This window comes from Anolis carolinensis, chromosome 3 (assembly GCF_035594765.1).
Source record: "Anolis carolinensis isolate JA03-04 chromosome 3, rAnoCar3.1.pri, whole genome shotgun sequence".
Lineage (NCBI taxonomy): Eukaryota > Metazoa > Chordata > Lepidosauria > Squamata > Dactyloidae > Anolis > Anolis carolinensis.
The window spans coordinates 3,575,925-3,591,036 of NC_085843.1; the positions used below are offsets into that span (position 1 = coordinate 3,575,925).

A 15,112-nucleotide genomic window follows, 5' to 3' on the forward strand; every position below is an offset into this window, starting at 1 on the left:
TTTTAACTGCCACTTTCACCTCGGAGAGTGACGAGAGTGCTGACTGGAAATAGTCAGGAAAGGAAATGGCTGCCAACTCTCCAAAGCCTGATTATTTATAAGGCAAATGAGTTATATTTAAAGACTGTTTAAAGGGACTATTTATTCCCTATGTTCTCTGTGTGAATTCAGAAAGACTGCTATATAAGCCATCCTTGTTTATCCTACCTTGTCAGCTCACCACAGCCGCTCCTGAATGAACACACGAGACTCTCTGTGGTATCACCAGGAACTTTTACTGTAGGAAACATGAACATCAGAAAAGCCAAGAATGGGAGGCTCCGGCCAACCCTCCTTTATATACCCTCCCCCTCATTTGAACAGTCTCTTCCCGCTCAGTAAAACCCCGCGCAAATTCCCCGCCAAGTCCATCAGCCGTTTCTCCTCCGAGTCCTGGGACGCAGGTGTCTTATCAATGTCAGTGACCCTGAAACTCAGAGCCACATCCAGGCTCTAGTAGCAGGGTTCTGACATGGCGTCCTCCTCCCCTTCGTCCTGGAAGGAAAAGATTAAACACAACTATTGTTCTCCGCTGTCCAGAGTTCCTTTATACTTTTTTAACAGGCTGCAATGGAATACCGGGTGTACCTTTCCTAGGTCCTTTGGTAGCCTCAGCTCATAGGTCACTTCGTTTATTCTTTTTGCTACCCTGAATGGCCCTATATAGCGTGGAGCCAATTTCTTGGATGGGAACCCCAATTTCAGGTTTTTTGTGCTCAGCCAAACCAGATCTCCTTCGCCCAATTTGTCCCCCTCTCGGCGCCTACGATCCGCAAAGAGCTTGTACTTCTTTTGTGTTTCCCGCAATGCCTCTACCACGGTTTGCCACCCTTGCTTGATTTTGGCCGGCCATTCCTCGTCGGTCTGGCCCTCCCCTTCCTTCCACTCGGGTAGCCTGGGGAAAGGTGCCACCTCCTGTCCGTATACTATTTCGAATGGGGCACGACCTGTGGCCGAATGTACGGCCCCGTTAAAAGCCATCTCAGCAAACGGAAGAAGGTCCGCCCAATCATCCTGTCTATAATTGGTGTACATCCTTAAGAATTGGCACAGTGTCTGTTGGGTACGTTCGACCCCCCCGTTGGTCGCGGGATGAAAGGCCGAGCTCAGGTTCCTTTCTGCTCCTAACAGCTGTAAGAATTTTCCCCAAAATTTTGCAGTAAATTGGACTCCCCGGTCACTAATTATCTTGTCGGGACACCCATGTAGGCGATATACATGCTTCACATACAAATCAGCAAGTTTTTCAGCTGAAGGGAGTTTTGGCAGAGCCACAAAGTGTGCCTGTTTTGAGAATAGGTCCAATATTGTCCAAATGTATCTGTGGCCTCTGCTGGGGGGTAGTTCGCCTACAAAATCCATGGCTACGCATTCCCATGGCCTCATGGGCTCCACCACCTTCTGCAATAGCCCCTGGGGCTTCCCCGGTGGTGTTTTTCCCTCTGCACATAATTCACACTGCGTGACGTACCCCCTGGCGTCTTTCCTCATTCCGGGCCACCAGCATTGTTTGGCCAACAGTTTAATAGTCCTGGTGGGGCCTAGATGACCCGCACCCTTGTTATCATGGTACTTCCTTAACATTTCTCGTCTTAAACATTCAGGAATATACAATTTCTTATTTACAAACACCAAATCCCCACACAATTCTCCCTTTTCTTTGTTTGTTTGTAACCATTTGTCCATTCCATACGCTCGCTTCAACTCTTCCTCCCATATTTCTCCTCCCCCCGTGGAAATGGCAGTACGTTTGTTTTCTTTGGCCGCTTGTGCTCGAGTTAGTACTGCCAGGCCCCATTGCTTATCAAGAAAAATACTCCCTTCAGATTCCTGAATTCCTCCCCCGTGCTGAGGCATCCGAGAGAGAGCGTCAGCGAGTATATTATGTTTCCCCTGGAAGAATCTGAGTCTGAAATCAAAACGGCTGAAATATTGGGCCCATCTAATTTGCTTCGCTGATAGTTTACGAGGGGATCTTAGATACTGTAAATTTCTATGGTCAGTCCACACCTCAAACGGTGTTCCACTTCCTTCCAGAAAGTGTCTCCAGCACTCTAGTGCTTTTAGAATCGCTAAGGCTTCTCTCTCCCAAATCGGCCAGTTTTTTTCTGTATCGCTAAACTTTTTTGACAGATAGCCACATGGCTTCAGGTTCCCCCCCTCGTCTTTCTGTAGCAGAACTGCCCCATATGCCCGGTCTGACGCATCGCAATGTAATACAAAGGCTTTAGACATATCAGGGTGCTGTAGGACAGGCTCCTCAGTAAAACGCTTTTTAAGGGCTTCGAAAGCTTCCTGGCATTCTATTGTCCAGGTCAGTTTGGCCCCTGGGGCCTTCACTTTGGCTGTTTCTCCCCTACCTTTAGTCTTTAACAAATCCGTTAATGGCAAAGTGAGGCGCGCAAAGTCCTTGATAAATGTTCTATAGAAGTTTGCGAACCCTAGGAAGGATTGCAGCTGCTTCCGTGTTTTGGGGGCTTCCCACCCCCTCACGTCTTCTACCTTCGCAGGGTCCATCGCCACTCCCTGGGAGGAAATCCTATACCCCAGAAAGTCTATCTGGTCTTTATTGAACTCGCACTTGGCAAGCTTCGCATACAGTTTTGCTTCTCTCAACTTTTGCAGGACTTCCCTGACTAGTTCTATGTGTTGCTCCTTAGTCCGAGATACTAACAATATGTCATCTAAAAAAACAAAGACTCCCTTGTACAACCATGGATGCAACACTTCGTTGATTAATTGCATGAACGCGGCGCCTCCGCCGCACAAACCGAAAGGGAGCACACGATAATTGAATAATCCGAACGCACAGGAGAAGGCCGTCTTCCACCTGTCCTCTGGTTTAATCTGCAATTTATGGTACGCTTCAATTAAGTCCAATTTAGTGAATATCTGTCCCTCCGATAACTGTGCGATCAAGTCCTTCACTAAAGGTAGGGGGTATTTATTTACAGAACTGATTGCATTCAGGCCCCTGTAGTCAATGCAGAGCCTCAGCGTTTGGTCCTTTTTGCGCCTGAACAACACAGGCGCCCCTAGAGGGGAATTTGAAGGCTCTATGAAACCCCTCGCTAGGTTTTTATCAATGTATTTTCTCAGTTCCTCCTTTTCCCTAGCCGACATTGGGTATATTTTTGCCTTAGGAAGCTCTGCTCCTGGGACTAGCTCTATCTTCACTTCAACTCTCCGCTTCGGTGGGAAACTGTCTGCTTCCTTCTCATCAAATACGTCCACAAAATCCCGATACTCTGGGGGTAATTTATCTGCCAGTTCTGCTATCCTGATAGAGTCTTCCTCCCCCCTTTTCCCCGGCTCCCTTTCCACTTCCTGGCTCCCTCCTTCCAACTTCATCCTGAAGATCATGCTCTTATCCTCCCAGTTGATTTGCGGGTTGGCCTGCCCCAGCCATGGCATGCCTAGTATAACATTATAGCTGGCTATTTGTGATATCACAAATGACACCTTTCCTTCCCAACTCCCTATCTTACACTTTACATCTTCGGCACTGTACTTAGCTAATGATCCCGATGCTGTGGATCCGTCCAACTGCGAAAAAGCTATTGGGGATTCTAGGTTCGTTCTTTCGCATCCCAATCCCTCGGCTAATTCAGGGGAGATGATGTTCCTGGAACATCCACAATCCACAAATGCTTTGCAGGTTGCTTGTTTGCTGCCACTTTCCAGCTGAATGGGGACCACTATCATGGCTTTGTCCTGACTTACCAACCCCCCCGAGTGGTGCCTCATCGGTGGTTCTTCCTCGGCGCGTTTCCCTGCCACGGCTCTTGGTTTGGGCGGGCCTCCGCCTTCCCCTTTTCTCTGCCAGCACTCGGCAGCCCTGTGGCCCAAACGGCCGCACACGAAGCAGCCCCTCCTGCTGGTGCTCACGTTCCCTGTCGGCTCCGTTCTCCTCCCGGCTGGGGTTGATCCCTCCTTCCGGCTCCCCTCTTTCATCTGCGGCCGCTGCTGTAGCCCTCCTCGGTGCCTCCTCGCCTGGGCCAGCGATGTCTCGATGCGCCCCGCCAGCTGAATCCATCCGCGCAGTGTGTCAGGCTCATCACGATGCACCGCCCAGGAGAGGATCTCCCACCTGAGCCCCTCTTTGAAGAGTTCTATCTTTGTCACTGCAGACCATTCCGGCACCTTTTCAGCGAGGCATTGGAACTCCTCCGCATACTCAGATACCGACCTCTGCCCCTGGGAGACGGTCTTCAACTCCTCCCTCGCCCGGATCTGCTCCAGTGGATCTCGGAAACGGGTCTCCAGGGCCCCCATAAAGCGTCGGAGTGACCCCAGACATGGGTCGCGCCGCGCGTGTAGTTGAACGTACCAGCTGGCCGCTCCCCTCTTCAACACTGCACCAATGGCCCGTACCCGGCTGGATTCCGTTCTAAAAGTGTGGGCATTGTCCTCCATATAGCCCCTCACCGTGGTCAGGAAAAAATCCAGTTCAGAGGACTCTCCCCCAAACTCGATCCTTAGTTCCTCTCGTCTCGGTAGGGGTCCCTGTGGTGGCAATCCCCAATTCTCCGCCCGTCGCAAGCCCCCTTGCGGGCCAGTGGGCCCCGCTGCTGCTTCCCTTTGTCCTGTGCCACGCCCGGCATTCGCCAGGGGCACCAGGGTCTCAGTTGGGAGCGTAGCCGGGATTCTCGGAGGCTTTTCCCCTTCGTCGTCACTCTCCTCCACCCGCGTCAGGCTCGTTTGGATCTTGGGCCGGGCACCGGGCTCCTTTCGCATTTCCCTTCCCTTCGGTGCTGGGAGGTCTGCAAAGCCCTGGCTGCTTCCCATGCTCACGTCCCACATTGAGCTAGCCCGGAGTTCCCTTCCTCGCTCCGGCTCCGCCAAAACCGCCAGGCGCTCCATCGCCCTCGACATCACTGCCAGGGTGGTCTCCATCGCCGACATCCTCTCCTCCAGAAACACCATCTTTTGCGGGCCTGGGGAAGGTGAACCTTCCTCTCCTCCGGTGCTATCTCCCCGCACCACTCCGCGCCTCTGGGTTACCCCATTTGGCTGGGCATAAGCGGTGGATGACGCCAGGGCCGCCAGCTGGTGGAACTCAGCGTCCGTCTCGGGAGTTGCCCTTTCCGACCTTCCTCCTCCGGCGCCCAAGAGCTCTTCATCCTCCACTTGCATGTTACACCTCACCGCTACAGCGGGATGGTGTCCGTATTCTTGGCTTAGTGTCAGCTCACCACAGCCGCTCCTGAATGAACACACGAGACTCTCTGTGGTATCACCAGGAACTTTTACTGTAGGAAACATGAACATCAGAAAAGCCAAGAATGGGAGGCTCCGGCCAACCCTCCTTTATATACCCTCCCCCTCATTTGAACAGTCTCTTCCCGCTCAGTAAAACCCCGCGCAAATTCCCCGCCAAGTCCATCAGCCGTTTCTCCTCCGAGTCCTGGGACGCAGGTGTCTTATCAATGTCAGTGACCCTGAAACTCAGAGCCACATCCAGGCTCTAGTAGCAGGGTTCTGACACTACCTCAGTGTTTCCCTTTTTACTACAGCACTTTTTATGTACTTTATCAGATTATAACCCATGCATTTTTGCACCACTGCCTAGCTTTTCACTATTTGTACCTGCTGAATTGTTTCTTTTGGTGGTTTTATTTATGGTCATATTGATGTTAAAATGCTGTTTTAATCTATGTAATGTTATATGCCTATTGTGTTCGTTTTATTGTAATGTATTCTTTTTGTTTATTGTGGATATTTGGGCTTCGCCCCATGTTAGCCACCCCGAGTCCCTGCAGGGAGATGGAGGCAGGATATAAAAATAAAGAAGTTGTTGTTGTTGTTTTTGTTGTTGTTGTTGTTGTTGTTGTTGTTGTTGTTGTTATATTGTTGCCCTGTTTGAACTTTTGAACTGAAGTAAAGATACTGTTACTTGTTACACAAGCCTGAGTGAGATTTTATTATACTGCAGGGTTTATCTTGATTCAGAAACTGTGTTAAAGCTTCAAATTATTTATTTCTGCAACCCTCAACAAATCCCAACTGCCTTTTGGGGGTCCCTGACACGGTCACCCGTGCTTTCCCCTCTCAATGTGATAAGGTTGAAGATCCCCATCAAAGCAAAATACCACAAATTTAAAAATGTAAGTTTTTAACCTGAAAGAACAGGATTATGTCCAACACCTGCTGGGAACTGAACATAGAAAAGTTCCAGAATCTCACTGGAGGAAAATTTCCAGAGTCTCAATGGCGGAACTAAACATTCCTAGAAACATTTTCATCCAAAACATTTTCATCAAATCTGGGGATAATTGTCAAGAAATTGTTAAATTGAGACTCATTCACCTTCCATCTCAACTTACCTCTTTCTCCAGCGATCTAGCTATCTGCTTAGTCGTACATACATAAAATGACTGTCACTTCCTGACTGTCAGCTGAAGCCAGCGGCTCTTATCTTTATTGAAGTAATTACTGTATATACTTGAGTATAAGCCTCATTTTTAGCCCTTTTTTAGGGCTGAAAAAGCTCCCCTCAGCTTATACTTGAGTGAGGGTGCAGGCCGGCTTCTATTCAGGTTGGCTTATACTTGAGTATATAGGTATCCAGAGTTGGACAGTCTTATCTTATTAAAGTCTTATTATTATCTTAAATTAGTTTTATATAAATATTCAAAAACATTTAACCTACTGATGCCTCAAATAATGCAATTTTATTAATATCTATTTTTATTTTTGAATTTGACCCGTAGCTGCTGCATTTCCTACCCTCGTCTTGTACTCGAGTCAATAAGTTTTTCCAGTTTTTTGTGGTAAAATTAGGTGCCTCTGCTTATATTCGGGTCGGCTTATACTCGAGTATATATGGTACATAGTCTTGCTGGAGCATAGCATTCGAGCACCCAACTTGATCGATTGCTGCATGGGAAGCCCTCTCTGCTGTCGCCGCTCACATTCCACAGCAATGACTAACATCCTGATGCGTACCAGAAATCACTCACTGTTTCCCTCTAGCAATAAATCTCTACTCTATACATTTAACTCTTACATTACTGGAATGCTGGATAACTTGTTGCATTACAGACACACAATCAGTTTGCTTTAAATCACTCACTGTTTCCCTCTAGCAATAAATCTCTACTCTATACATTTAACTCTTACATTACTGGAATGCTGGATAACTTGTTGCATTACAAACACACAATCAGTTTGCTTTAAATCACTCACTGTTTCCCTCTAGCAATAAATCTCTACTCTATGCATTTAACTCTTACATTACTGGAATGCTGGATAACTTGTTGCATTACAGACATACACAATCAGTTTGCTTTAATAATTCACTGTTTCCCTCTAGCAATAAATCTCTACTCTATGCATTTAACTCTTACATTACTGGAATGCTGGATAACTTGTTGCATTACAGACACACAATAAGTTTTCTTATATCACTCACTGTTTCCCTCTAGCAATAAATCTCTACTCTATGCATTTAACTCTTACATTACTGGAATGCTGGATAACTTGTTGCATTACAGACACACAATCAGTTTGCTTTAAATCACTCACTGTTTCCCTCTAGCAATAAATCTCTACTCTATACATTTAACTCTTACATTACTGGAATGCTGGATAACTTGTTGCATTACAGACACACAATTAGTTTGCTTTAAATCACTCACTGTTTCCCTCTAGCAATAAATCTCTACTCTATACATTTAACTCTTACATTACTGGAATGCTGGATAACTTGTTGCATTACAGACACACAATCAGTTTGCTTTAAATCACTCACTGTTTCCCTCTAGCAATAAATCTCTACTCTATACATTTAACTCTTACATTACTGGAATGCTGGATAACTTGTTGCATTACAGACACACAATCAGTTTGCTTTAAATCACTCACTGTTTCCCTCTAGCAATAAATCTCTACTCTATACATTTAACTCTTACATTACTGGAATGCTGGATAACTTGTTGCATTACAGACACACAATCAGTTTGCTTTAAATCACTCACTGTTTCCCTCTAGCAATAAATCTCTACTCTATGCATTTAACTCTTACATTACTGGAATGCTGGATAACTTGTTGCATTACAGACACACAATAAGTTTTCTTATATCACTCACTGTTTCCCTCTAGCAATAAATCTCTACTCTATGCATTTAACTCTTACATTACTGGAATGCTGGATAACTTGTTGCATTACAGACACACAATCAGTTTGCTTTAAATCACTCACTGTTTCCCTCTAGCAATAAATCTCTACTCTATACATTTAACTCTTACATTACTGGAATGCTGGATAACTTGTTGCATTACAGACACACAATTAGTTTGCTTTAAATCACTCACTGTTTCCCTCTAGCAATAAATCTCTACTCTATACATTTAGCTCTTACATTACTGGAATGCTGGATAACTTGTTGCATTACAGACACACAATCAGTTTGCTTTAAATCACTCACTGTTTCCCTCTAGCAATAAATCTCTACTCTATACATTTAACTCTTACATTACTGGAATGCTGGATAACTTGTTGCATTACAGACACACAATCAGTTTGCTTTAAATCACTCACTGTTTCCCTCTAGCAATAAATCTCTACTCTATACATTTAACTCTTACATTACTGGAATGCTGGATAACTTGTTGCATTACAGACACACAATCAGTTTGCTTTAAATCACTCACTGTTTCCCTCTAGCAATAAATCTCTACTCTATGCATTTAACTCTTACATTACTGGAATGCTGGATAACTTGTTGCATTACAGACGCACAATCAGTTTGCTTTAAATCACTCACTGTTTCCCTCTAGCAATAAATCTCTACTCTATACATTTAACTCTTACATTACTGGAATGCTGGATAACTTGTTGCATTACAGACACACAATCAGTTTGCTTTAAATCACTCACTGTTTCCCTCTAGCAATAAATCTCTACTCTATGCATTTAACTCTTACATTACTGGAATGCTGGATAACTTGTTGCATTACAGACACACAATTAGTTTGCTTTAAATCACTCACTGTTTCCCTCTAGCAATAAATCTCTACTCTATACATTTAACTCTTACATTACTGGAATGCTGGATAACTTGTTGCATTACAGACACACAATTAGTTTGCTTTAAATCAGTCACTGTTTCCCTCTAGCAATAAATCTCTACTCTATACATTTAACTCTTACATTACTGGAATGCTGGATAACTTGTTGCATTACAGACACACAATTAGTTTGCTTTAAATCACTCACTGTTTCCCTCTAGCAATAAATCTCTACTCTATGCATTTAACTCTTACATTACTGGAATGCTGGATAACTTGTTGCATTACAGACACACAATTAGTTTGCTTTAAATCACTCACTGTTTCCCTCTAGCAATAAATCTCTACTCTATACATTAAACTCTTACATTACTGGAATGCTGGATAACTTGTTGCATTACAGACACACAATCAGTTTGCTTTAAACCATAAGTGAAATTTCAAAACTACACAAAACAATACCCCAAGGATAATCACACCCACGAAAGTCAAACCTGTAATTGTGGAGGGTCGACAGTACTTTTTGGGAAGAACAAACACTTTGGGCCTCAAATGCGGAAAGGACCAGGGCTTTGATCTTACCTTGCATTTTTTGCAGCAGCTTCCGTAATAGCAGCTGGTGTTCAGTTTCAGGGTGCAGTCCTTGAGGCAACATCCACTCCTTTGGCAGACCTGTTGGTCAAGGGGATGATCGGGTGGGTTATGCATTCTTACTGGAGATTCGTGTTTTTAATGGAAGCCCCTGGTGGTGCAATGGGTTAAACCCTTGTGCCGGCAGGACTGCTGACTTGAAGGTTGGGTTGCTGACCTGAAGGTTGCCGGTTCGAATTTGATGAGCTCCCTCTGTCAGCTCCAGCTCCCCATGCGGGGACATGAGAGAAGCCTTCTACAAGGATGGCAAAAATATCAAAACATCTGGGTGTTCCCTGGGCAACGTCCTTGCAGACGGCCAATTCTCTCGCACCAGAAGCGACTTGCAGTTCCTCAAGTCGCTCCTGACATGAGAAAATGTGTTTTTAATGTGTTTTAATCTTATGTTTAGGGTGCATCTGCATCGTACGATGAATTCGGATTGGCAGAACCTGAACTGCCAAGGCTTAATGCTGTGGGATCCTGGAAGCTGTAGTTTCATGAGGTCTTTAGCCTTCCCTGCCAAACAATGCTGCAGCCTCACCAATAATAATAATTCACCAATACATCACACAGTCCTATTAAAAAATCTGGCTACCACTATTAAAAACTCTAAAATCAGGACAGTAAATAAAGCACAACACTCTGAAAACTGGGGAATTCCAGACATGAAACAATCGGGTCTCCCAACAAAGGATTCGCCTAGGCAGGAATCAGCCCGGCCTTGAAGCTACAAGGCGATTAATTGCAACATTCACACTTGCCTCAAACAACAAGAGTTCTTTCTTCCACCCTGGAGATTCCACAGATATATCAACCCCACTTGCCTAGTTTTCGACAGACCTCACAACCTCTGAGGATGCCTGCCATAGATGTGGGTGAAATGTCAGGAGAGAATGCTTCTGGAACATGGCTATACAGTCCAGAAAACTCACAGCAACCCAGTCCTACACACCTTGGCAGTATCCCATGTGTGATTGAATACAAAAGCTAGCATAGTGATCTTGTTTGTTGTGTACTAATCTTGTTGAGTATCAAATAATAATAATAATAATAATAATAATAATAATAATAATAATAATGATAACAACACAACACACCAGACATCACAGTTGTGGAAAAGAAAAAGGTTTGGATAATTGATGTTGCCATCCCAGGTGACAGTCGCATTGATGAAAAACAACAGGAAAAACTCAGCCGCTCTCAGGACCTCAAGATTGAACTTCAAAGAATCTGGCAGAAACCAGTGCAGGTGGTCCCGGTGGTGATGGGCACACTGGGTGCCGTGCCAAAAGATCTCAGCCGGCATTTGGAAACAATAGGCATTGACAAAATTATGATCTGCCAACTGCAAAAGGCCACCCTGCTGGGATCTGCACGCATCATCTGAAAATACATCACACAGTCCTAGACACTTAGGAAGTATTCGACTTGTGGTTTTGTGAAACGAAATCCAGCATATCTATCTTGTTTGCTTTGTCATACAACGTTGTTGTGTCAATAATAATAACAATAATAACAATAATAACAATAACAATAATACCTGTCATAAGATATACTGCTGGCATCATAAATTGGACACAGGCGGAACTGGACAATTTGGACAGAAAAACAAGAAAACTCATGACCATCCATCATTCACTGCACCCTCGCAGTGATGTTGACCGGCTATATCTGCCTAGAAGATCAAGGGGCAGAGGACTCTTACAAGTCAAACAAGCAGTCAAAGAAGAAGAACATGCCCTGGCAGAAGATGTCAAGCAAAGTGAAGAACCTGCTTTGATTGAAGTCAAAAATCAGAAACTCCTCAAAGCACAGCAGACAAAAAACCAGTACAAGAAAACCGCACTACAAACTAGAGCTGACAGCTGGCACAACAAAATATTGCATGGAAAGTTCCTTGACAAAATTGAAGGAAAAGCTGACAAGGAGAAGACCTGGCTCTGGCTCACGAATGGGACCCTGAAGAAGGAGACAGAAGGCCTGATCCTTCAGCCCAGGAGCAAGACATCAGGACAAAGGCAATTCAGGCCAAGATCGAAAAATCAGCTGATGACCCAAAGTGCAGACTGTGCAAGGAAACCGACGAAACCATTGATCCTCAGCTGCTGTAAGAAAATCCCACAGACAGACTACAAACAGAGGCACAACTATGTGGCCCAAATGATTCATTGGAACTTATGCCTCAAGTACCACCTCCCAGCAGGAAAGAACTGGTGGGATCACAAACCTGCAAAAGTCTTGGAGAATGAGCACGCAAAGATACTGTGGGACTTCCGAATCCAGACTGACAAAGTTCTGGAACAAAACACACCAGACATCACAGTTGTGGAAAAGAAAAAGGTTTGGATCATTGATGTTGCCATCCCAGGTGACAGTTGCATTGACGAAAAACAACAGGAAAAACTCAGGACCTCAAGACTGAACTTCAAAGACACTGGCAGAAACCAGTGCAGGTGGTCCCGGTGGTGATCGGCACACTGGGTGCCAGAATAAAATAATAATACCCTGCGTTATATCTCCTGCAGGAGAGCCTCAGCTCCCAGGATTCCATAGCATTAAGCCTTGGCAGTTCAAGTGGGGTCAAATTGCATCAATCCTACAGTGCGGATGCACCGCCTAATGCAGGATCTCCCGTTTTTGGCACGTTCAGGAAATCCAGTTGATTTTAAACTCTTGAGTTCTAAATTTACGTTTTCTTGGTCTGTATGACTTTAAGGTGGCTCTGATTTTTGCCCTATGTCAGTGGTTCTCAACCTTCCCAATACCCAGCACGCCCACATTTGAATACTTGTGGGGTTTCGGGGGAGATTGATTTTGTGATATGGGAGTTGTAGTTGCTGGGATTTAGAGTTCACCTACAATCAAAGAGCATCCCGAACTCCACCAACAATGGAATTAAACCAAACTTGGCACACAGAACTCCTATCACCAACAGAAAATACTGGAAGGGTTTGGTGGGCATTGACCTTGACTTTTGGAGTTGTAGTTTTCCTGCATCCAGAGAGCACTGTGTGGACACAAACATTGATGGATCTGGACCAAACTTGGCACGAATACTCAATATGCCCAAATGTGAACACAGGCGGAGTTTGGGGAAAATAGGCCTTGAAATTTAGGAATTGTAGTTGCTGGGATTTATAGTCCACCTACAATCAAAGAGCCCCTTGAACTCCACCAATGATAGAATTGGGCCAAACTTCCTACACAGAATCCCCAAGACGCTGCTCTATGTCTTTTAATGGTCTGATGTTTGATGTGTGTGGGACCTGCCTCGAACCATGAATAGTAGTATTAATAATAATAATATTGCAATGATAATAATAATAATAATTTTCTTAGTTATTCACTTGCCCTCCCACATTACGTCAAGTCGCCGCAACACAGAAGCGCTCACCTTATCCGTACCGCAGTCACACATTTCGTCGCCTTCCACCACGCCGTTTCCGCAGATCTTTATAAAATTATTGTCTTTGGGCAAGTTCATGAAGCAGTCCTTGCCTTTCTGGGCTAACAGGTTGCGGTAGGCGTTTTTGCTGCAGTTGCTGAGCTTGTAGCACTCCCTGCGACAGAATCAACACAACGGGCGTTCAATTGGATGACAGTGATGATGATGATGAAGAATATCCAGCTCCGATCTCTCGATTGGTTTACTTGCTTGCAAAGGGCCGGGCTGTGGTGCAGCTGGTTAGTAGCCGGCTGCAATAAATCACTACTGACCGAGATGGGCCGGATTAAGCTCCTGACCATTAATAGCCTAGCTGGCTGTTAAACTAAGCAGCTGAAAGACAGTTGCATCTGTCAAGTAGAAAATTTAGGTACCGCTTTATGCAGGGAGGCTAATTTAACTAATTTATTACACCAAAAAAAAAAAAAACATCCAGCAGCATGCAGAAGAATGAGGAAGTACTACCATCAAGGACTCAGTGTCACAAGTGGACGGTAAAGCAAACAATCAAGTGCCAGTTAACACCTCCCTAACAGAGGGCATCTCCAGAAAACAACAGCCAGGCTAACTCTGTGCAGACAACCTCACTGGTTGACTTCATGGCTACTCAATGCTAATCAAGCTGGCTAACTGCAACATTCACACTTGCTTTAAACAGACAAGGGTTCTTTTTCCCATCCTGTACATCATTCCACAGATATATATACACTCCACTTGCCTCACCTCCAACAGACCTCTGAAGATGCCAGCCACAGATGCGGGGAAAACATTAGGAGGGAACATAACCATACAGCCTGAAAAACTCACAGCAACCCACTAAAGTAGAGTCTCACTTATCCAACACTCTGGATTATCCAACATTGTTTTCCTCCCTCCCAGATCCACAGCTGTTTCTCTAGGCAGCAAGGATTGAACTTTTTATGGATTTAATTTCTGACAATGTTGTTACCTTAAGTTCATTTTATGCGATTCTATCTTTATTTGTAGTCAATTTGTTAGTAGCCGATGTTTTTTTAGTCAATGTTTTCAACACATTGCAATGTTTTGGTGCTAAATTCGTAAATACCGTAATTACTACATGACGTTACCATGTTTTGGACTGCTTTTTCTGTTGATTTGTTTGTATAACATGATGTTTTGGTGCTTAATTTGTAAAATCATAACGTAATTTGCTGTTTAAGAGGCTTTTCCTTAATCCCTAATGAAGTATGAATTTTTGGTTTACAGATGTTATGTTTAATTGTGTGTTTGTGTTTTAAAAGGGTAAGTATTACAGTTATTGCATCTCAGCACTCAGAGGCTGGTTGCCATGCAGAAGCAGGCGGAGCCAACTGCCCTTTTGTTGAAGAAGTGCAGAGTTTTTAAAAAAGCTGTCTGTGCTCTGATGAGGCACAGGGAAGATTGATCCTAGGTCGAGGGATCAAGGAGACTCAATTGTTCATTTTGAGTCAGTTTAAAATAAGTTTGGTGACTTATTTAATGTAGTCTGTGTCCTGGTAAGGAACAGAGAATCTGTGATCGTATATCACAGGGGTGACTGCGGTTTAAAAGTAGCAGAGGAAGAAGTTAGTTTGACTCACCTCATTCTAGTATTGTGACTGTTAATAAAAGTGCCTCTAAGTGAGAAACAACATTGTAACCACTAAGCTCTGTGCCTGAATCTTTACAAATTGGTGGCAGCGGTGGGATAAAAATATTCCCCCTGCCTGAAAGAACCTTAGTCGTTCATAGTCCCTTCACACCAACATTTTCACTTATTCAATGTTCTGCCAGCCCGTGAGACTCTACTGTATTTGAATAATTTGCTTCCCGACCTAGGTCAGGTAGAGGCCAATGTTTCCTTTTCCAGATGTAAAATAACATGTTTAATAGCTGCATGGTAATAAGAGTGGACTAAAATATAGTTTATAGAAGGGAGTGAGAGATCTGGGGGAGGTGGGGAGGCCTGGGAGCTTTCTGCAAAAGAGAGAACGGATGCTGCT

General features: G+C 44.4%; 2 protein-coding genes across 2 annotated transcripts in view; both read right to left on the reverse strand.

The window, feature by feature from the left end:
• LOC100568147 (disintegrin and metalloproteinase domain-containing protein 29) overlaps positions 1 to 15,112 on the reverse strand; it is an 88,042-nt gene that overhangs the window by 13,020 nt on the left and 59,910 nt on the right. Inside the window, exons 12-13 of the mRNA XM_062974405.1 lie at positions 13,080 to 13,245; positions 9,635 to 9,724 (exon numbers count right to left, since the gene is read on the reverse strand). Coding sequence (XP_062830475.1) covers positions 9,635 to 9,724; positions 13,080 to 13,245 — 256 coding nt within the window. The remainder of the gene's footprint in view (positions 1 to 9,634; positions 9,725 to 13,079; positions 13,246 to 15,112) is intronic.
• LOC134297308 (uncharacterized) lies at positions 210 to 5,528 on the reverse strand. Its single transcript, XM_062974412.1, has 2 exons — positions 3,763 to 5,528; positions 210 to 534 (listed from the first exon to the last, which is right to left on the reverse strand). The coding sequence occupies exons 1-2, from the start codon at positions 5,308 to 5,310 to the stop codon at positions 493 to 495; spliced, it is 1,590 nt and encodes a 529-aa protein (XP_062830482.1). The 5' UTR covers positions 5,311 to 5,528; the 3' UTR covers positions 210 to 492.

Bases quoted from the DNA above. Each gene is read 5' to 3' on its own strand.
- LOC134297308 (XM_062974412.1), bottom strand. From the start codon at position 5,310: ATGTTCATGTTTCCTACAGTAAAAGTTCCTGGTGATACCACAGAGAGT. The intron at 535-3,762 runs GTAAGTCAGGAC...TTTTCCTTCCAG, and splicing joins GGCACCACTCGGGGGGGTTG to GACGAAGGGGAGGAGGACGC.